The 23,289-nt window shown below is 43.0% G+C and overlaps 1 protein-coding gene across 1 annotated transcript; it reads left to right on the top strand.

The window, feature by feature from the left end:
• Positions 1 to 5,413: 5,413 nt before the first annotated feature.
• Positions 5,414 to 8,802, top strand: egr1 (early growth response 1). The gene is made up of 2 exons (XM_037675327.1): positions 5,414 to 6,050; positions 6,673 to 8,802. The coding sequence occupies exons 1-2, from the start codon at positions 5,840 to 5,842 to the stop codon at positions 7,986 to 7,988; spliced, it is 1,527 nt and encodes a 508-aa protein (XP_037531255.1). The 5' UTR covers positions 5,414 to 5,839; the 3' UTR covers positions 7,989 to 8,802.
• The last annotated feature ends 14,487 nt before the right edge of the window (positions 8,803 to 23,289 follow it).

The following is a 23,289-nucleotide window of genomic DNA, read 5'->3' on the forward strand; positions in this document are numbered from 1 at the left end:
CTGTTTCAGTGCTGTGGAGTTGCTTAAAACCAGATAGAAAAATTTCAAAGATTCTGTTCTCATTCAAAAACTTGTTTAATTGAATGAAAACTATTCAGCTATCACTATTCAGGTGTGCTCAGCAGCAGACTGCTGTTAGCAGTGAACCATGAAGAACTTTGTAAGTGAGGAAGGACTGTGCCAAGGGTGTTTCTTGTTTCATTCCTGCATTCATTAGAGTTCACATCTCTCACTGCGAAATACTTTTAACTGTTTTCTGTCACTTAAATACACCATACAGTAGCAATCACTTTGACTTGCCATAGTTCAACATTTCCAAGTCCGCTCTAGATCATTTGTTTTGGTATTTGTTGGAACAGTGTGCATTTTCTTAAACAACAAAAAGCATCACATTTCATAAAAAACAAACAAATATACAGGGAGAGGATTTTGCAAATTCAAAAAATGTAGCTCGTGGAAGTTTCCAAAGGAATGAATGGAGGTTCGTTTGATTTGCATGATGTATGAAGACGGAGTGCACATGCAGTATTCAAATCATATGTGGAAATGAGTGGAAACAAGTTTGGAACATTGTTTGATTTTATGTGCAGGAAGTGATCTATATCTGCATCTGTCTAGTTGTGGAAATTAATGCTGAGCGGCTCTGTGTTTTGGAAGTTTTAGAGCTCACTAAAACACAAAACTTTTTTCTTTTTTTTAAATGGTCTTGTTATCATTTTTAATATAGTTGTGCATTTTTCAAGGCACCAGAATTGAGTAAACATTTATGTCAAGTTTAAAAGAATAGATTTTGGCTTGGCGTTTCATCGTGGTATTTAGAAAATGAGTTGTCTGTTCCAATAAACAACGTTAGACTTTTTTTTTTTTAACACTCTGTATTTCTACATGGCGCAGGTGCTCTAACACATTTTACAGCAGTGTTCCCAAAGAGAACCAGAAATAAAACGCTTGCTTTGGAAGTTCAGCATGGCTTTTCACTTCAGTTGCAGCCTGCAGCTTCATGGAAAGATTTCCCTTGTATAATAAAAAAATAATCACAAAATAATCCTTTTCAATGAGTCATTTTTTAAAAAGTGATTGCCCTGTTATACAAAACAGGGTTTTCTACTGACAGTGTTGCCAGATTGGGCAGTTTACTGCCAATTGGGCAGTTTTCATTCTGATTTTGCTGGGAACTCCGGGAAGATTTTTGTTGAATTGTCGTGTTTTGCCACATATTGTTAAATTACCTTGACTTGTACTGATGTACGTTCATGTTAAAACAGTAAATATACTGTAACAATATATTGAGTGGGCGGATTTTTGTGTGATGAGGTGGTTTTGAACAGATTTGGGTGCTGGAAAGCCTCCACTCTATCTGGCAGCAGTTGTTTCATTTGGGTTTACTGTATAGGACATTTTATCTGCCTGTTCATCTTTTCTTCCAGATGTGTCTCATGCTGCACCCAAAAGGTCAGGTCACCCACTTCCTGCTTGCTTCACTTTAAAAGGCGGGAATAAAAATGACATTTTGCAAACAACTTCCTAACATACTCTCTGCCTCTTTGCCTCCTGCTCAAGGACTCTGGGTAAATATGATCAGGCTTCCGATCGTATCCTCTCTGATTATGAACTGATGCTGCGTTAGACACAAGCCACAACACAGCCAAGCCACCAGATTGAATTAAAAATAATATTTTGCATAATTTCATCACATCATCTGTCCCACTCATTGATGCATTATGCAATAGCAAGATTTGGTATCTGTTATTTCAATGAGGCTCCGCCCACCACATGAGCACACCTGTATGGTTATAGAAAGGGATTGCACCATTGCACTGTGTGGGCAGGTGCTGAAACAGAAGAGTCCCTTTCTCCCTGACTGACTTGTGTTGGCATTTTGGCTGCGTGACAAATGCCAACACGAATCTCAGGATCAGCTCCCACGTCCAACATGTGGGTGTGAGGATTCCCTTTCAGACTTTATGCTTGTCACCACTTTCACCCTTACCTCCCACGTTCTTCATCTCTTTTGTGAACGCGATGTCAGCTTTTTATTACTTTTACCAGCAACATTTTTTTTTATACAATTTCTTCTCTTTTTTCCTACTCCTTTGTTCCAACTCCTCCTCCCACTTTCAGCCTTTTTTTGGTGCTTTTTTATTCACTCCCTCATTTTTTTCTCAGCTGAATGAGACATGATTAAATATTAACGGGGTGACATTGTATGTCTGAGCAGAAGCGTGGTGGCTGCGTAGGATATGAGAGAATCTGTATTTTTATTTATTTATTTTTGATCTTGCCTGCTGCACCACAGTTTCATCAGGGACTCCTCTGGCTGGTTTGTGTGGGCAGCAACAGGTAACACAGATGAGAATAAACCAGCTGACCCAAACGCACAACATCTCCATCCAAACACAGATTAATTCTCCTTCTCCTGCCCTTTCAGCATCCCTCTCCCCTCCATGCATCAGAGGGAAGAGGGGGCCCAAACAGTGAAGTGTTTATCATCTTTATTACTTTATTACTTTTCTGAGTTTTCCCTAATCTGATTTTATTACATTGTTATCGAGTGATGAGTTCTCTCCTCTGTGCACGCTACTTTTTCTTCTTTGCCTCGCCGCAGAGTTTTCCAGCTCGGTAACTGATGCATGGCAGCAGAAACGGATGAAGACAGGAGTTTAGATTTTGTTCAGCTCACCACACAAACACCGTTGTGAACTCAGAACTATCACCTTTCCTCATTTTTCCTCATTGTCGATAAATGGCGTTTAAAAAGCCTAATCTGAAGTGTGCAAGCTTGTCGGAGTAACATTTTCTTCTACAACACCCCGGTGTTGTGCCACATACCTCTAAAGGTGATTTGATTTAATCATAATTACTATTCTGTTCAGTGTTTATGTCTATTTTATGCCCTGCAGTTTTGAGAATTAAAACAACTAACAAGTTGTGTATAAAAAACTGCAGATCAATTGTGATTAATGAGGTTTTGTAGCAATGCATTGTTTCTCCAAACACAACGATGGGATTTAGATGAAACAGATGAGAAAATCAGCTCTGGCATCAGGTATACTTCACAGAAACATCTTTCAAATTAGCTGGAACTGGGTTTTTTTTTAAATCATTTTTACAGTTTTTTGCACATCCCAATTGTAGATTTATGAATTTAAAGTTTTGTTTTGCAGAACAATGATGTCAAACTTTCACCTTTGAGCCAAAAATTGCACAAACGTCACTTTTTTCTCCCACATTTTATAGCGCATACAAAATATACATCAAAACTTGAGCTTCTTCACCCAGAGTGTCTCTCAGTGCTATAAAACTTGACTTGCTCTCAAATCCCCTCAAAGTGCAGTGAGCGCACACTCAAGCTTTCACATTCAGTCATAATTTAACTAAAATTTTCTCTTCACAACTGGAAGCGAAGGGTGGGTTTAACTTGTCTAAATTAAAACATTGCTTAAATGGAAAAATGCACTCGTGTGACCATCAGTTTTCTCCTTCAAGCAATTCTAATATGGTTTTCATGCAGTGACTGTTTGAGGCTGAGTTTTTAGTGTGTGCTTCTGTCTGCCTCTCATTAAAAGACACAGGTGTGGTTTCCATGGTGACCATAATGAGCCATGTCCTTCCATCTCAGTTCTCTTTACAGGTCAGTGTATATTCAGAATGGTTATGTATTCCATGAAAAGTTGTAGAAAATTTTGAGCCGAGCTGTGTGTGCACACTTTTCAAAATGTTCTATTTTAAACGTATAGTTTCAGGATGAGCAAACAATATTACACATTCACCAGCTGCGCCCACAACTTCAGGATTATTTGGCTTTTCTGCCGCAGATCATCTATAATACATGACATTAACAGAGCTTTGCCAGAGGCTGGATGAGAAACGCCCGGGAGAGAAGACCAAAAAGTCCACTTGGAGTTCCTGATGGATGCTGCGACATCATTCACATCAAAGTTCATGCTCAGGCTGCCTCAGAGGAGTCGACGGGGGAGAGGGTGGACTCCAGAAACCTGCTTATCACCATCAAAGTGGTTGGCCCACTATCTGAGTGTGCTGCTTGTGGGACTGAGATTGTTGTGACTCGTCGGACTGAAGAAGTCCTTTGGATGAAAGACGCCCGTTTCAAGTAAAAGAAACCATCCAGAGGACCTGACTGAACTTTGTTGGGCATCATTCACAGAGAATCACTCGTTTCCATTCTGCTTGAATCTGTTCACGCACTTGGGGTGCGTGGTTATAAAGGCGCAGCTTCGCACAAGCAGCATCTCTGCTCAGTCTTCTCTTTTGGGTGTGTGTGTGTGTGTGTGTGTGGGGGGGGGGGGGGGGGGGGGTCCTCAAAGTGTCCAGCCCACGATGTTTCCCAATAAGGTTGTTCTCGTATAGATCCGGCCAGCAGCGAGGGAAACACATTGATTTCTCGTCAGCGTGCGCGGAGCAGAGCAGAGCCGGGGATGCTGGAGCAGCCGAGGGGGGAGCATCGGTATCCCGCAGGCGTCCCCGCAGCTGCGCGCTGCGTTCTTAATGCGGCCCATTAGGCCTCTGAGTGGCAGAGAGATCCCCTGAATATTGAGCATGGAAGGGGGGGTCAATTAGACAGACCGGCCCCGCACCTCGTCAGCAATCGCCTCTCCTGCTCTCATTAATCAAAGACACATGCAGGAGGATGCGCGGGGGGGGGGGGGGGGGGGGGGGGATAAAAGTTAATTTGCAGGAAGTTTGCCTCCACCCAGCAGGGTTTAAACCCGTTGTGGGTCACTGCGCTTTAAACTTATTGGACTTCTCGAAAGGGTTAAAAACAGGTCTGCTCCACGCGCAGGACTTGAATTCCAGGTGAAATGTGACAAACATTTTTACAAGGTGTAAACAAAAGCAATAAAGCTGTTCGTCTGTATAAACTGAGCAGTTTTCAAAGAGAAGAAAAGGCGCCGCTGCCTCTTTTTGTGATCGCTGGACGTGATTTGCGCTCTCTGCCTCTCATTCTCTGCCAAACAGGCGAGCTGCCTCAGGAAGTCCCAAATAAGGACAAGGGAACTGGAAACCCACCGGAATAGGTCCTTATGTAGTCACGACCTTATAAGGCACGGCGGAGCAGGGCTTTCCGGCGGCGGCTCAGCCTGCAGCACAGATGGGAAATCCAAATGAAATCTATGGCGCGAGCGGGACAGAGGGAGAATGATGCTGCTGTCCGCCCGAGCCGAGCGGCCATGAAGACGCATCGATTCGGGACAGAGAGAAGAGAGGTCGGTGTCTTTGCAATTTACTGCGAGCGCTTAATATGAAGTCTCACTTTCTGTTCCCCCTCCGCTGGGCCGGCGTCATGTGTCCTCCACTGCAGTGCCTAAATATGGACTTCCTCCTCTCCTAATATGGACATCTACGTCACGGCGAGAGGATATAAATATGCGGGAAACCTCGCAGCTCCAATAGAGCTCAGAGAGCCGACAAGAGCAAGTGTCAGAGCAGAGATAGAGACAAACACACAACCGAGAAACAAAACAGCAAAAAGTAACAAGTCAGTTCAAAACAACATCCAAGACGCTCCTGCTTGAGTTATTGCAACAACAAAAAAGAAAGTCAAAGTTGATCGGTTGATTCATTTTGATTCATTTTAGGGAATGAGCTTAAAGGACATTTTAATTTTTGGTTGAAAAAAGACAAGCGGATTTTTTTTTCTTCTTTAACTTCCAAGAGGGAAAAAAAAACACACACGAGGAGACCTGGAGATCGGAGGAAGGCTGGGAACAGCATCAGCGCTCTGTGAGTGATCTCGTCCACCTGCGAGGCTCTGCCAGCCTCCCCCTCCTCTGCACGCGACAAGCAGCCACCAGCCCCGCAGCTTCAGCACCAGCAGAGGATGGCTGCAGCCAAGACCGAGATGATCCTCCCTACCCTGCAGATCTCTGAGCCTCTCAGCTTCCCTCACTCCCCCTTGGATAACTACCCCAAGCTGGAGGAGGTGATGATGCTCGGTACTGCGGGGACACCCTTCCTCACCGCCTCTGCACCCGAAGGTGCAGGCTTTGGCTCCGGCGAGCCAGGAGAGCAGTACGACCACCTTGCAGGAGGTAAGACAGCTGCTTCTTTTTTAAATTTTTTAAAATTGACACATTTTCTCTAAGCTGATTGCATTTAGACACGAAAATGATATAAATAAACAGATTTATTTTAAAAAAAAGTTATTTATATTCAGTTTAAAAAATGAATGAATGAAGCTTTTTAAATATTGGAAGTTAACTGTTTTACAAGCTGTGTTAGAGACAACTGTAGCAAATTGTGAGTAAATATCTGCTGAACACAAACAAAATGAAATAACTCTTAAAACAAGTGATGGATAGCTCCAAACCGTGCTCACTCAGCATGCTTTAGATGCTCAAGATGCAAATCTTAAATTCAGCTGAACTGCAGTTCCACTCATCAATTTCCTCTGCTCTGATGGTCTTTAGGAATCTGTGCGTGTTGTGTGTGCAACACAGGAAGACAGAAAATGAGAGTAAAACCGAGAAAGTGTGGGTGAATGAGGTTGTATGCTGCTACAGCAGCTTGTTGATGTAGCGGAGAGTTTTGAGGGGAAAGAGTTTGTTTGGAGGGTCTGCGGGGGAACCTGACGTTTCTGACAGGATTCCTCATGTGCACTTTTAAACATGGACAATTTGATTAATGTCATTGTTTTCTTTGTGCTCTCTGCAGATACTTTATCTGAAATCCCCTTCAGCTGCGAGAAGCCAGTGGAGCAGAGCTACCCCTCCCAGAGGCTGCCCCCCATCTCCTACACTGGCCGCTTCACCCTTGAACCCGCCAGCACGTGCAGCAACAGCCTCTGGGCGGAGCCCATCTTGGGCCTGTTCACCAATCTGATGAGCAGCGTTGCTTCCACGTCCAACTCGTCTTCTGCCTCCGCACAGATCGCCTCGTCCTCCGCTTCAGCCATATCGTCCTCCTCCACCTCTTCTTCAACTTCGTCGACATCGCAGAACTCCAGCCTCAGCTCCTCAATTCACCACAGTGAGCCCAACCCAATCTACTCGGCCGCTCCGACCTACTCCAGCCCCAACTCTGACATCTTCCCAGACCAGGGCCAGGCTTTCCCCAGCTCATCTGGACCGGCGCAGTACCCTCCCCCTGCCTACCCCAACAACAAGACCTGCAGCTTCCCCGTACCCATGATTCCTGATTACCTCTTCCCACAGCAGCAGGGGGAGATCAGCCTGGTGCCCCCGGACCAAAAACCCTTCCAGAGTCAGTCAAGCCAGCCTTCTCTCACTCCTCTGTCCACCATCAAAGCCTTCGCCACTCAGACTGGTTCTCAGGACATAAAAAGTGTCTACCAGTCTCAGCTGATAAAGCCCAGTCGCATGCGAAAGTACCCCACCCGCCCAAGCAAGACACCACCACACGAAAGGCCCTACGCTTGCCCGGTGGAGACGTGCGATCGTCGCTTCTCACGCTCCGACGAACTGACGCGTCACATCCGCATCCACACAGGTCAGAAACCCTTCCAGTGCCGCATCTGCATGAGAAACTTTAGCCGCAGCGACCACCTGACAACGCACATACGCACTCACACCGGGGAGAAGCCCTTCGCCTGCGAGATCTGTGGACGCAAGTTCGCCCGCAGCGACGAGAGGAAGAGGCACACAAAGATCCACCTACGGCAGAAGGACAAGAAGGCAGAGAAGGCAGGAGCTGTGGCAGTGACATCAGCACCGGCGTCAGCCGCCTCGCCGTCCTCCAGCTACCCCTCTCCCATCACCTCCTACCCCTCTCCAGTGTCTTCATACTCCTCTCCAGTCACCTCCTGCTACTCCTCTCCTGTCCACACTTCCTATCCGTCTCCCTCCATCGCCACCACCTACCCATCGGTGTCCATGTCCACCACATTTCAGTCCCAAGTTGCCTCCTCCTTCCCGTCCTCGGTTGCATCAAACATCTACAGCTCTCCCATCCCCACCCCGCTGTCAGACATGCAGACCACCCTCTCCCCAAGAACAATCGAGATCTGTTAGAAAAGAAGCAGAAAAAACTTTTATACTCTGCTTCTGCAAGAGATTTTTTTTTAAAGAGGGTAAAGAAATCAGCATCAAAAGGACTTCGTTTTCTTCCTCCAAAAAGCACTTTCCTGCTCCCCGTGCAGGTGAATCCTAAGATTTGCCTGAAAGATAAAATCGAGACACGTGTCAAGGACCAGGCAAGGACAATACAACTTGAGAAGGGATTTTTTTTCCTTTCTTTGTTTGTAAAACAAATAGAGCACTTCAAATGTATAAGGGACTTCAGAAACAGGGAGTAGAAAGCAGCTCTGACGGGTTTGTGCTATTAGACCCCCTCAACAAAAAGACAAACGCAACAAACAAGCGAGAGACACAGACTGCCAGCGTTGTAGTGCTGAAGCACGTCCGTCCTTGAGGCATTCACTTAAAAGACATTGAATAAAATACATAAGCTATGTATATTGTACATGTGCCATGTTTTGTTCTATCATTCTTTGGTACCACTGATGTGAACAACTCTTTGCATATTGCATTGTATTATTTGAAGTGACCGAGGCCATATTTTCTACATACTTCTTCTATTCTGTAGTGATGATGCTGTGACACGTTTTGACATTGTTTGCAAAAGAAAAGAAAAAAAACAACAACAAAAAAACAAAAAAGAAAAGCACTTAAGTATTCGAGCATGAGTAAGAGTGACGTTACTTTCTGTTTGTAAATATCATTCCACTGGTACTATCTCCTTCTCACATGTGACATATCGCTTGGTTCTATAAAAAAAACAGAAATAGTAAAAAAAAAATTTTTTTTTTTTTTTTTTGTTGGAAAAGACAAATGAAACAAGACTCCTGTTATTCGGTGCCTTTTGTGAAGCCTTGCAGATGTTGTGACTCGGCTGAACGTGAGAAGAGGATGCACTGCATCTCGCCTTAAGGGTTGAGGGAATATTTTTGTTACAGAATGTAGTGGGGGGAGAGCAAGACAACAAACAAACAGAGGATTTGCTACGAGGGCACCGCTTCATTTTGTCAGAATGTAAGCAAAAAAACGAAAACAAAAGGATTAAAAAGTATAAAAGTATATTTTTGTAAAACTTACATGTAAATATCCACATCTTCAAGAGCTGGAATGTTGAAGTTACCTACTGAGTAGGCATGGGATTCTTTTGTATGTTATTTACATGCAGTTCATTATTTTGTGGTTTATCTTTATTTTGTATTTGTGTTTGTTAAAACAAGTGACTGTTTCTGGCTTCTAAACACATTGAATGCGCTTAACTGCCAATGGGATATTTGGTGTACAAGATATCCTCCCAGAAATAAAATATAAATAAAAACATAAATATATATGATGCGTTGTTTCCAGAATTTATTCCTCAACTTCTGTTTTTAAACATTTTATTTGCCATCATCACATCACTTTTTTTTTTTTATACGTCACATTTCTTATCATTAATCGCAAATCATCAGAATTATAGCATAGCTTCACATGACAGAGGGACCATGCTTTAATTTATGGAAAGCATCAAACTTCACTTCCATCTTTATTTTCTCTGAGCAAAATAATAGATTAATGATAACACCAACATGCAGCAGTAATCTCTGAAGATGAGCAATTTCCTATCTGGATGTATCCTCTTGAAGATATTCCGCTTATCAAAATCTCAATTTTATTTCAGATTTCATGATGCACTCTGGATTAAACACTCGTCCCTCGATTTAATCTGTGTGCTGACAGAGAAACTGCCTTTAGGTGGGGTTATGCTCTTGTCCTTATGCATGCTGGGTCATTTTCAAAGGCTGCAGGTGAAATCAGCAAGACATGTAATTGCCCTCTTTCTCACGAATAACGAGTGAGATCTTAGTGAGCGAGTTCATTTCCGTGCACTGTTCCCCAAAGCTTTAAATTGTGTGTTTGGATTTTTAAAGCAGGGTATGAGAGTTTCAGCGCAGCATCTTTGTTCAGCTGCCGGTGAGTTCCCAAGGCAAAGGAATTCTCGTTCCATGTTTAGAAACGAGACGGCTCGTAATTCTTAGCCGACATGAACCCCCTTCTTCATGAGCTTTGCAGTAATTTCATGTTGCGAAATGCACAAACCAAAGCACTCACAAATGCAAACACAGCTAAAATAGAACGCAGGAAGAAGAAGAAAAAAGTGAAGATGAGAGTGAAGGAGGGAAAGAGAGGATAATTAAGATAATTGGTCTCTTGATCCTGAATTTCCAAACAGAGTCAGATAAGTTGTGTTTTTATTAGTGTGTGCAGGAGGCTGGAGAGTAACTGACTTACATTTATTCCATTCTTCTCCGTTTCTGGGATGAAGCTCAGTGTTCTTCTATTCTTATTGGCACCACTTTAAGGCTGCCCTTATAGATAGTTACTAAATAGTTTATAGATACATCATTAATTCCTCTATAAACACTTTATGAATAATTAATAATTGTTTATTATTCATTAATTAAGGGTGAGAAAGAGACAAAACTGACCTGTTTCTTGCCAAATAGTGAGTCAAATCTCTTTCTATATATTTCATCTAGAATTGTTACATTAAACATTTCAGACTAAGTTAATACCTTGTGAGCACAATAAGCATTTGTAAACCTAATTTTGTTAGAATATAAAATTGTTCTTTATCACTGCATTATAAGTATGTTAGTTGTAGTAACTTATACTGCAGTGATAAAGTACAATATTATATGCTAAAAAATAGGTTTGAAATACTTATTGTGCTCACAAGGTAGTAACTTAGTCTGAAATGTTTAATATAATAATAACAACAACAACAACAACAACAACAACAACAACAACAACAACAACAATTATAATATACTAATAATAGATACTGTCTATAGGGCTGACATATTGTCCAGTTTTAAGACTTTCCTTTTTGATAAATCCTATAGTTAGGGTTGGCTTGTTATAATTTTTGTTAAAATTGAATAGATTTCATTTGATATTATTTCTATTTTAACATGTGATTCTTGACCTGCCATTGTGTATCTGTTCCTCCTTCCTGTTCCTGTCAAACCCAGCCGGTCGAAGCCGATGACCGCTTGTCCTGAGCCTGGTTCTGTTAAAGGTTTCTTCCTCATGAGGAAGTTTTTTCTTTCCACTGTCTCCTTCATGCTTGCTCAAGATGAGAGTTCTGTGATGGCGTTAAACTCAAAGCAGTCTACTCCTCAGATAAATAGTGTTAAATTATTATTTTTATGTATGAATGTTTCTGTTCAGTGCCCTGAGATGACGTCTGTTGTGATTTGGCGCTATATAAATAAACTCAATTGAATTGAATTAAATAACAACTCTAGATGAAATGTGAACAGATCTGGCTCACTATTTGGCAAGAAACTGCCTGTCACCCTTAATTAATGCATAATAAACTATTATTAATGATTTATGAAGCATTTATAAAGGAATTATTAATGTATCTATAAACTATTTATTAGCTATCTACAAAGGGAGCCTTATTGTAAAGTGATATCTTTTTATGTATTTTTTGGGTGAACCTGAACACACTCTGTGTAAATGTATGCATCAGCCAAAACAGAAAGAAACAGCCGAAAATACAACATTAGTTCATTTTCCTGCATGCCACCTACACCACTGTCGCTCTTTTATAAATATTTGAAGTGCACGCACACATAAGTGGAGCGCATCACACAAATCAGCATCGCAACGATATAAATCATCTTGATGTTTAAATGATGACTCTTCTTACTTCGAAGCTTATCGAGCTCTTTAGGGAAAATCTCAAGACTTCTTGTGTGGCTTTAAAATGAGAAAAATAAGATTCTGTCACGTCCCGTCATTGTTTGTAGTATTATTTTGGTGGCTGCCAGCAAATAAAGAGCCATTCAGCAGCTTTTGCTCTAAAAACTTTCTCATATTGCCACACTTTTGGAAAGTCTCGATGAGAAAACCACAGACTGTGCTCTCTCAGCCCTTTTTCATAGTTAAGAGTATTTCACCCACTGTTAGTCATACATGGGGAGGCTGCGGCCTGACTTGGAGTGCGTAAACAGAACACAAGAACTTCAGGCCAATATTGCTGAAAGCCTGCGTGTCCTGTCACATCTTCTGATTTGAAGCTCCTTATCAAAGCTCACGTGCTGGGTGTGTTCGGTTTGGGGAGACGTCAGAGGAGTGAGAACAGATTTTGGGGGTACGGATGAGTTGTGGTTTCACTCCGTTGTAACCCACAGTGGATCCACCTCACACACCCAGCGGGCCTCCACTTCAAGAGCTCCTGCCTTTGTTCAAAAATCTATTTGTTCTCATATTCTTTTTGGGAACTTTGTAAAACAGAAAGAAATGAACATGGTAGACAATCGCTCCATCTCCCACAGCCCTCGGAAACCTCACTGCCACCTCAGTCTCTCCTCTTTTTGACTGTACCTCTCTCTCTTTCTCCGTGGTAATGCATATTTTGCTAGGCATGCTAATGATCTTCCCCTGCTGTATTCTGATGCAAGGTCTGTCTACACTTTTCTCTTTCATCCACATACAAATGTGCTCTTATTGCCTCTTCGCCCTCGGGCCTTTTAAGATGCCTTTTTGAAATATGCCGTTTGATAAGCACATCATTGGCCAAGTCCCCGCAGTGATTAGAGCTCACTTTAATGTGAGCAAGTTAGAGAGCAAACGAGGGGCTTTGGGGCCGGCAGCTATCCATTCTCCGCTAACGTCACCCCTTGACATCCCCTTTCTCCTGGTCCACTGGGGAGAACCCAATGCAGAGACCCAAATCCTGGCTTAAACACTGCTGGCCTTCGCTCATCTTTCATCTCGGACACGGAGATTAAGAAAAAGGATGAATTACAACGGAGGATCGCCTTCTTAGAAAAGTGACAGTGTATGCTGGAAGGCTTGAGGTTTCTGTGTTTTATCACACAAATGTGACAGCAGCGCTGCTCTCTGTTGCCTTTTAAACGTGCTTCGTTGACCTCATGTTCAGAGCATCACTCTGCCTCGCTGGGACGGCGTTCTAATCTTCGGAAACCCAACCATAAAGTTTCCTTTACTTCTGTTACAAATGGTTGGCACAAATTTGTTCTCCACTTCCAGTTTATTTTGGTGGCATTAGTGTTTCAATTCAATTCAATTCAATTTCAATTCAAAAACACTTTATTAATCCCAAAGGGAAATCAAGTGTTGTCGTAGCTCGTCATCCTGGTTTCATTCAAGAGTTATAGATGCTGATAGCTGTGGGCAGGAAGGATCTCCTGCAGCGAATCCGAAGAATCTGGCCACAGATACCGATCCATCAACCCTGATCCAGCTTGCTGTCAGATCCGGTGGGCCTCTCGGTCCTCCTGGGCAGCAGGACTTTCCGAATGCTGGACAGAATTCCTCCTTGAGCGATGGTCACTCTTCCTAGCAGTCTGCCAAGCTTCTTGTCACCACAAACAGACAGCTGAAGGTGCCGGGGGATGATCCCGGTCCTCCTATTGTCATGAGTTGAGTTTCCAATCAGCTCCAGGATCTTGGCGGTCAGGTACTCGAGCACCGCCACCAGGTTGATGGGAATTCAACCACGGCGCCTCCTTTTCAACTCATTTGGGATTTGGGGCCGTAGATGAGGTATTTGAGTTTTTGAGATGTTAATCAGCTGGTTGTTAAAAAAAAAAAACACCTTGTTGCCATGGTTACGCATCATAACAAATGCCCAAAAGTAAAAAAGTTTCAGTAAAAATCCTTCCAGCTGCACATCATCCGATACCAGAGGAAGTAAGCATCTGAAAAAAGCAATTTACATCCAGAAAAAAGAGGCATTAAAGTTTTCAAAAGCAATAACTCAGAACGAATGTAACAGAGCTGCTCCAACATGCAGCCACCCCGAGAAGCGCAGTCCTAGAACTTAGCAGCACAATTCTAGAACTTGACAGATGTTTGCAGAACACCTGTCAAAAAACTCGAGATGTAGGAGAAGTGCAACTCACAAATGACTTGGATTTATTTTATTTATTCTTTTGCAACACAAAACAGATTTTCTTGACACGTCGCCTCCACCATAATCTACAGGTGTCCTGGCAACTTTAGCTCTACTTAATAAGCCTTGCTCATTTGAAGTATTTGGCTTTGAAGAGACAACAAAACAGCACATGCTTAAGTACCTCCAAATATGACACCTCTTCAACTCAGCATCAAGTACACTACAGCTTTACAAAAGACACCTGGGTGGCTCTGAAATGCAAACAAACCCTTGTAAGTCTTTTTGTGTCAAGGCTAGTAGGAAGGGATTGTTTTTTTCCCTGTCTGAGTCTTAATGTTATATTCAGTTCCTCAACAGAGTTTGGGAAGCTAGATGAATCAAAGGAGCAAATTTTCCTCACATTTTTAAGGTTTTATTAAAAGAATGTGTGCTGTGTGGTAGATCTGAGTCTTTTGACAGTAGAGTGCAATTTCAATTCATGATAATTGTAACAAAACTTTTTTTAAACCAAGTTACAGGTAAATCTCAAAAAGTTAGAATCTCATGAAAAGGTTCAATATTTTTTGTCACTCACTTCCCAAAGTACAACTCGTGTATTACATAGAGTCCTTACAGTTAATACAGCAAACCTTTATTTCATGTAATTTGGTTGATTGTGACTTTTAGATAATAAAAACCCCAAACTCAGTCTTCCTCCAGACTCTGGGACCTTAATTTCCAAATGACATGAACATTTTTACTTTCATTTAAACAGAAGACATTGGACCACTGAGCAACAGTCCAGTTGTTTTAGTCCTCAGCCAGGTAAGACACTTCTGACATCTCCTTACCATCTTAAAACATCCATCCATCCATTATCTTTTACCTGCTTCTTTCATTTTGGGTCACGGGGGTCACCGGTGCCCATGTCCAGCAATCACTGTGCGAGGGGCATGGTACACCCTGGACAGGCCGCAAGTCCATCACAGGGACACATAGAGACAAACGAGACAAACATCTATTCACTCTCTCACACACCTAGGGACAATTTAGAGTTACCAATCAGCCTAACATGTTTTTGGTCTGTGGGAGGAAACCGGAGTACCCGGAGAAAACCCACGCATGCACGAAGAGAACATGCAAACTCCACCCAGAAAGGCCCCTGGACCGGGATTTGAACCAGGGACCTGCTCTCTGAGAGGCAGCAGCTCTACCAGTTGCACCACCATGCTGCCCCATCTTAAAATAGTTTTAGTAAAATAATAATGATTACAGTTCAAAAGCATGCTTTTTATTTTTACCTTTATATTACAATAGGCAGCATGGTGGCACAACTGGTAGAGCTGCTGCCTCTCAGCGAGCAGGTCCTTGGTTCAAACCCCGGTCCAGGGGCCTTTCTGGGTGGAGTTTGCATGTTCTCTCCGTGCATGCGTGGGTTTTCTCCGGGTGCTCCGGTTTCCTCCCACAGACCAAAAACATGCATGTTAGGCTGATTGGTAACTCTAAATTGTCCCTAGGTGTGAGTGAGAGAGTGAATGTTTGTTTGTCTCATTTGTCTCTATGTGGCCCTGTGATGGACTTGCGACCCGTCCAGGGTGTACCCCGCCCCTCGCACAGTGATTGCTGGACATGGGCACCAGCAACCCCGTGACCCAAAATGGAATAAGCGGGTAAAAATAATGGATGGATGGATGGATGGATATTACAATAGGTTTTGACACTGGTTTTAACAAATATTTGTATGTAAGAAGCTAGCTGTAGTACTTTTTGTGCAGCCAGGGCAATTCATGCAGGAAAATTTAACACTTCTGCAGGAATAACCATGAAATGCAAAACTGACAGCAGTAAGGTTTTAAAAACACACATTCACTTTTTTTCTTCTTCTTTCGGCTGCTCCCGTCTTCAGGGGTCACCAAAGCGAACTAACATGCATGAAGATTTGGCAACTGTTTTACGCCGGATGCCCTTCCTGACACAACCACAGACCACCGAGCTACCACAGCCCTCTGTGTGGAGCAGAGAGAGGACATCTACGGTGCTCATGGGAGCAGATGGTGGGGGGTTAAGGGCCTTGCTCAAGGGCCCAGAGTGGGGCAAATGAGGGTGGAGTCAGGCGTGGGTGCTTCACCTATCCCACCCACATTTTGACGTTGTCGGTAACGGGAGTTGAACCAGCGATCTTCCGATCACAGGCCCACCTTCTCTAACCTCTGCGCCACCACTCCCCTCAGTGGTGTCTGAAGCCACTTCACACAAACCCCTATAAACAATCTAAAAGCTGTTTCTCCAAGTATAGGCCATTTTAAAAGCTATGTACATCAGGTAAGATAGTTATTGTTGACTTTTTCACAGAACACTTATTAAAAGGTGAGAGCCACAATAGTAAGAGAAGTTTTAAAAGAAAAAATAAACCAAGCTTACTACAAAATACATTGTATCTTTATTTTTATCCACATTTCTGTACTTTGATATATTTGTGTTTTGCAAAAAACAAAAAACAAAAGCTAACAACAAATCATCTGTGATCCTCTCACAACATCCGGTGCCTCGGTCTGATACATCAAAAGCTGAGAAGAAGAGCCTCAACAGCAGATCTGTGTCCCTGCCTCCACCTTCCACATGTGCCCTGCAGTGACTTCACCACCTGTCATTTAAAAGGCGGAGGCCAGGTGTCTTTTCCAACAGCACAGCCACCTGTGCTGAGAAGCCCCCCCCCCCCCCCCCTCACACACACACACACTGCTTTTCGACAGAACATCAGAATCACCTATAACTCAATAACACCCAGTGTGTTTGCTCTATCCACAATCAAAAAAATAATCCCTAATCCATTTGAATCAACAATAAAGGTTATAATCTGCCTAAATATGAAGTCACATTCACACACACAAACCCAACAGCAGTGGTTCAGAACAGATTCAGATGGAAACAGCAGTAGCTGAATAAGACATTATTTGCGCTGGAGTTTTGACAGAGGTGCTGCGTGTTGTGACTGCTGTGCTGTCATAATGCAGCAGCATGGATGAAAAGGCAGCACTTGTTATCTGGCTGTTCCAAAGCCTCATTTAAATGCTGAGGCCCAATCACATTTGGAAAAACAATCGTGGTCTACTAAAAATGTCTTTGTGTTAAACTGCTTTGTGCAAGCACATCACTGTACAGACATATAGTGTTGCGGTGTAGACACTTGTACAGTTTGGCCCTTTTTTGAGCTGTCCTAACGTGACGCTTTGAACTTGAAGAAATGGGAGCACAGAAGATGAGCAGGGATAACATGAAAGTGTATCATCATCTGGCCAGGTTTCTTTTTCCGCCCCCACTCTACAGCTGTCCTCTCGGTCTGAGAAAAGCCTTGCGATGCTAAATTTGTCCCTCAGTGATGAGGTGGAACTAATGGCTACTTTCCACACCAGCTGATGTCATCAGTGTGCTGCGGGACGCAGGGGGGAGGATACCTGCTGGGAGCTTCTGTTGTTTCCCAGCATGAACACAAGTTTTGTTATACATGCTGAACATGAAGGAATAGTTTAAATCATGTCACTTGGATGTGGTGGTTGTGGCGAAGTGGTAGGACTGGCAACGCTGGACTGGAAAGTCACAAGTTCAAATCCTCGTCATTCCCATATGTTGTGCTCCGCTGGGGCTGCTGCCCACTTCTATACTTGGGTTTATCTTACGTGAAGACAGGGACACATTTTTTGAAATTGTTTAAATTACATCAAACTTTCAGTTTTACTTGGTTCAAACCTGGTCTCAATGGGAAAACTGGAAGGCCCTGTTACTTGTAGGCTCTGTCTACATCACTGGATGCTTTGTTTCTGTTTAATGATACACATATTGGAGCTATGAATGAAAACCAAAAAACTGAAACAAAAGCTGCAGAAACACTCGTGCCAAACCACTAGCTGGCATAAGCATCAGTATAAACATAAAACTACAGAAATTAGTTTTAAACTTGGCCAAAGATTCACCAAAAATAAATGAAATTATGGTAATTTTTTGTGACATTGACACCATTTAAAGTTTCCTTTAACTTCTTAATCACCTTACTAGATATTCTAATCAATTTTAATGTTATGTTTTAGTAGTTATTAATACTTAGTACCTTATCAGATGTGACAGTAGTCATAGAGCAAGGCGGATGGAACAAGGTGCAAAAGTCTTTGTCCAAGTTTGGCTCAAGGCTAGACCAGCAAGGCTCCATTGTTTATCAGTGTTTTAGGTTTCAGATGTAATCAGTGCAAAGGTTTACTTCACTCCTGGAGGACAGATACATTCAGCCACCTCATCACCGTCCACATGAAGGTTTATGCTCATAGCATACGTTTTCATATAACATGAACATTGTTCAATCGAGGAAACAGCAACAACCAGTTTTTAATTTGAGCCGGATCCTGCCAGAACAGGATACGGGAACTCTCTTATTTTGAGAGGGTGCGTTCCGGTAACTGTTTGCTTAGATCTGGTAACTTTTGGGCTTACTAATAATAAAGTTATGAACAAATATGACTGCCTTGAATGAATAAAACTTATATTGGATATCCATCCATCCATCCATCCATTTTCTTCCTCTTGGATGGGGTCAGATCGCGGGGGTAGCAGCCTAAGTAGGGAGGCCCAGATTTCCCTCTCCCCAGCCACTTTGAACCAGCTCTTCTGGGGGAATCCCGAGGCGTTCCCAGGCCAGCCGAGAAACATAGTCCCTCCAGCGTGCCCTGGGTCTTCCTCTGGGCCTCCTTCCGGTGGGACGTGTCCGGAACACCTCACCAGGGAGGCGTCCAGGAGGCATCCTAAACAGATGCCCACGCCACCTCAACTGGCTCCTCTCGACGTGGAGAAGCAGCGGCTCTACTCTGAGTCCCTCCCGGATGATCGAGCTTCTCACCCTGTCTCTAAGGGAGAGCCCAGACACCCTGCGGAGAAAACTTATTTCGGCCGCTTGTATCCGAGATCTCATTCTTTCGGTCACAACCCAAAGCTCGTGACCATAGATGAGGGTAGGAACGTAGATTGATCGGTAAATTGAGAGCTTCGCCTTTTGACTCAGCTCTCTCTTCACCACGACAGACCTGTACAGCACCTGTTTCACTGCTGACGCTGCACCTATCCGCCTATCGATCTCATGCTCCATTTTTCCCTCATTCGTGAACAAGACCCCAAGATACTTGAACTCCTCCACTTGGGGTAGGACCTCCAACCTGACCCGGAGAGGGCACTCTACCCTTTTCCGGATCAAGACCATGGCCTCGGATTTGGAGGAACTGATCTTCATCCTGGCCGCGTCTCATTCGGCTGTGAACCGCTCCAGCGAAAGCTGTAGATCACGATCTGATAAAGCCTTTAAGACCACATCATCTGCAAAAAGCAGAGATGCAATCCTAAGGCCACCAAAACGGATCCCCTCAACACCTTGGCTGCGCCTAGAAATTCTGTCCATAAAAGTTATGAACAGAATCGGTGACAAAGGGCAACCTTTGTGGAGTCCAACTCTCACCGGGAGCCAGCCCAACTTACTGCCAGCGATGCGGACCAGGCTCTGACATCGGTCATACAGGGACCTAACAGCCCGTATCAAAGGGCCCGGTACCCCATACTCCCAAAGTATCCCCCACAGGGTTCCCCGAGGGATGCGGTCGAACGCCTTCTCCAAGTCCACAAAGCACATGTAGACTGGTAGGGCAAACACCCACGCACCCTCCAGGACCCTGCTGAGAGTGTAGAGCTGGTCCAGTGTTCCACGGCCAGGACAAAAACCGCACTGCTCCTCCTGAATCCGAGGTTCGACTATCCGACGGACCCTCCTCTCCAGAACCCCCAAATAGACCTTACCAGGGAGGCTTAAGAGCGTGATTCCCCTGTAGTTGGAACGCACTCTACAGTCCCCCTTTTTGAATAGGGGGACCACCACCCTGGTCTGCCAGTCCAGGGGATATATTGGATATGCAAACTGAAAATAATTACATAAACACTCGTTTTAAACACAACAGTCACTTTTGAGCTTCTTAATATCACATACAATAAATTTCCACCACTAAAAGAGTGGTGGGGATGAGTGCCCAGCTAACAAGGGCAGTCGTACGCAGGAGCCCACAGGCAGCTGCCATGAACAGATGTAGGAGGTGCCTGGAGGTTTCACATGTGGAGTCAGACAATAACGAGCAGGACAGGGATTTCAGCGAAGAGTCGGCTCGGAACCATGAAGTCAGGGGGAGTGGGGTAGGATGCTTGACAGAAGTGGAGTGTTTACAAATGCAGGTAAACGTTAACAACCTGTTAAAATACTCCAAAATGCAGGAAATCGCATCTTCTTTATTCAAAATTTTTCCCGCTATTTGTATTCCAGCACTAATCGGTTTACAAATGAAGCCCTGGCAACATCCTGAACAAACAGCGGTATGCAAAAGTTTAATTTTGGTCCATGTAGCCTTATTTTATGCTGGTATCTTGTTTTTGAGAAAGTGTTGTTTAGCCTGATAATCTGTAAACAACACACTCTAGTTTGGCTAGCTGTTAGCCTAGCCTGGACACATACTGCTCTTATCTCCATGCTCGGTGCACTACGACTGATGTCACAGCTGATTACATACTCACTACAGATAACTGTTAGACAGAACATCATGTTCAAAAAATGACCAGACTATTCCTTTAAGCACAAAGTTTTATAACACATTTAAATAAAATAAACATGGAACTGACATAAAACTGAGTTATCAAACAGTCTCCACTTTGGAAAGGGTTTTTAAAAATGTCATATTTTCTCACCAAAAACCCAGTCTGCAAGCGAATGAGTTGTAAAAATACATTTTTTTTTTTTATATATCTGGAGTGGTATAGATAGAGTCATAGTGGCTGTACTGGCTGAAAAATGTTCAAGCAAATTCACAAATCAAGAATTTTTCCATCCATGCATTATCTTTTACCCACTTCTTCCATTTTGGGTCACGGTGGTTGCTGGTGCCCATGTCCGACAATCATTGTGCGAGGGGTGGAGTACACCCTGTACAGGTTGCAAGTCCATCACAGGGACACATAGAGACAAACAATCATTCACTCTCTCACTCACACCTAGAGACAATTTAGAGTTACCAATCAGCCTAACATGCATGTTTTTGGTCTGTGGGAGGAAACCGGAGTACCTGGAGAAAACCCATGCATGCATGTAGAGAACATGCAAATTCCATCCAGAAAGGCCCCCGGACCGGGATTTGAACCAGGGACATGATTGCTGAGAGGCAGCAGCTCTACCAGTTGCGCCACTGTGCTGCAAACAATAATTTATAAAAAAAAATGTATTAATAAATGAAACATCTATGACACTGCCCCCCCCACCCCCAACCAGGTCTTGCTGTTCTGCATATTTATTTATTAATTATGTTTTTCTGCTCAGACTCACGTGATTTACATGAATCCCATCAAGCTTCTGCATAGCTTGATGACATGCTAAAGAGGTATTTCAACCATTTGACTTGGGTGTGGAAACAAGAAACCCTTTAAGTCTTGAGGGCTTGGGTTGGTACACTGTCAAAAACAATCAAATAATAAATGTATTGATCCTTTTACTTATTAAAACAAAACAATATCAGTTGCTCAGTTAGGAAATTTTCAGCAAGTCAGTGTAGTCAATTTCTCGGTTAGCTGATCTTATGAAGTGTTCAGATAATTTAACGTAAATTGTGAAAACACAAAGACAACAAAACTCTGCAACAGTCTGTTCTCCCCAATTTACTCCGTGCACAAACATTTGTTTCTACATATGATGAACGATTAAATGAGTTTTTAAAACTACTTGACTCTTACAGTTGCATATCACCCTGCAATACTTTCTTTTAAATAGAAATAAAAATAAAAATCGTACATTAAAAACATTTATGCTATGCTTGATTTGAATGTATACATTTCATTCACAATAAAAATAAGTGATAACTTTGTGACCTAATCTTTCAATCATCATAGATAAACATTCGGCTTGCCTGACAGCATCACTTCTTCAGCTAAATGTCATCAAGATATTGTTTCACAAGCCGTCTTTATCATCATAGAAGATATGCAAAAACACATTTCTGCACGCAGTCACAGCTGCGCGGTTTGGAAACAACGCAGGGTTTAATTGAGGTGTGCCCGTCCAAACTGTTGAGTTGTCAATTTATTTTTTCAAGCTAGAATGAGTAAACATTTTGCAATATGTCAACTGAAAATACCTTTTTGTTTAGTTCCCAAATACAGTAGAAATTTGTTTAAAAAAAAAGATAAATGATGCAACACGATGGAAAACGTACAATTCACAGAAAACAAATGTACAAAATGTAAAAAAGGACAAAATCTTTATGTTGAGACTGTCTTCATTTTTCATGGGGCAATAAATGTTATCTACCGTGATATCTATAAATAAAAATTTGAATATCTCCCCCCCACTCCCCATTTTTCCCCTCTATATGTGTCCCTCGCCTTCCTCCTCATCAGCTAGTTAACAGTAAGCAGTGTGTGTGCTGCGGCAGGGCTGAACACAGCCACATCTCTGTCACATCCACACCATTAGGTCCTCATTTAGGGCCTGTGACTGCATGCAGTGGCTTGTCAGCATCTGTCAGCTTTGTCAAGTGTGGATGTAGACTTTTACATTTCCTAATGTGAAACAGTTGACAGGTTATTACTGCCAAAGTGAAGTCATGAGCCTTGACCACAGCTAAAACCCAAACTTCAGCTCGGGAAATTTTTGGCTCAGCGCTCAAATGCTTTGACAAGGTGATGGGAAAGCAAAGTTTTCGCAGATACCCAGTCGCAGGTTTAAGCTGTGCATTGCTCTGTGTCTATTGTGTTTCCATTAGAATACATTAATGACCAGATCATGAACTCAGCGTGCTTTCAACGCTTCAGTTGTGATGGCTATAAATACGTCCGATGCCCCTTCAGTGAAATTACTCCCCACTGCATTTTCAGACCCTCCTTCCTACCATCATTTTTATCCTCTAATGTATGTGAAGCTGGCAGTAATGGTGCTAGATTACAAAGAGTGCACACAGCTTGTGCATGTGTTTTTTTCACGCTGAGAAATATCCCTGCAGTTAAATGTAATTCTTGCACACACAAAAAAGTCCACACATTTGACCCATTCCTGTACACGCACACACAATTTTCAGTCCTCTCTTTACACCTCAGGGTGTGAGCGCTTGTGCTGGTGCGCGTGTGAAGTTAGCTCTGTACACTGCTGCTTAATAGAGTCCTTCATTGTGAGTAATGACCCCAGAGCTTTTCTGTTATTCCATCCAGACCAGCGGGCTAAAAGCTGCTGTGAGGATGAGAATAGAAGTGTTTCTCTCTGGTGCTTTCTTCAAAGCTGTAAAATGAGTAGAAACTGTTTTAAAATAAAAGGTTGGTTACCTTCTATGCTGTGTCACAAACATTCAT

This window comes from Nematolebias whitei, chromosome 4 (genome assembly GCF_014905685.2).
Source record: "Nematolebias whitei isolate Nwh7 chromosome 4, NemWhi1, whole genome shotgun sequence".
NCBI lineage: Eukaryota > Metazoa > Chordata > Actinopteri > Cyprinodontiformes > Rivulidae > Nematolebias > Nematolebias whitei.

What these genes read in the sequence shown, in the direction of transcription:
- egr1 (XM_037675327.1), top strand. Translation starts at nt 5,840, where the DNA reads ATGGCTGCAGCCAAGACCGAGATGATCCTCCCTACCCTGCAGATCTCT. An exon ending in GTACGACCACCTTGCAGGAG is followed by an intron (nt 6,051 to 6,672) that starts GTAAGACAGCTG and finishes TGCTCTCTGCAG; the next exon opens with ATACTTTATCTGAAATCCCC.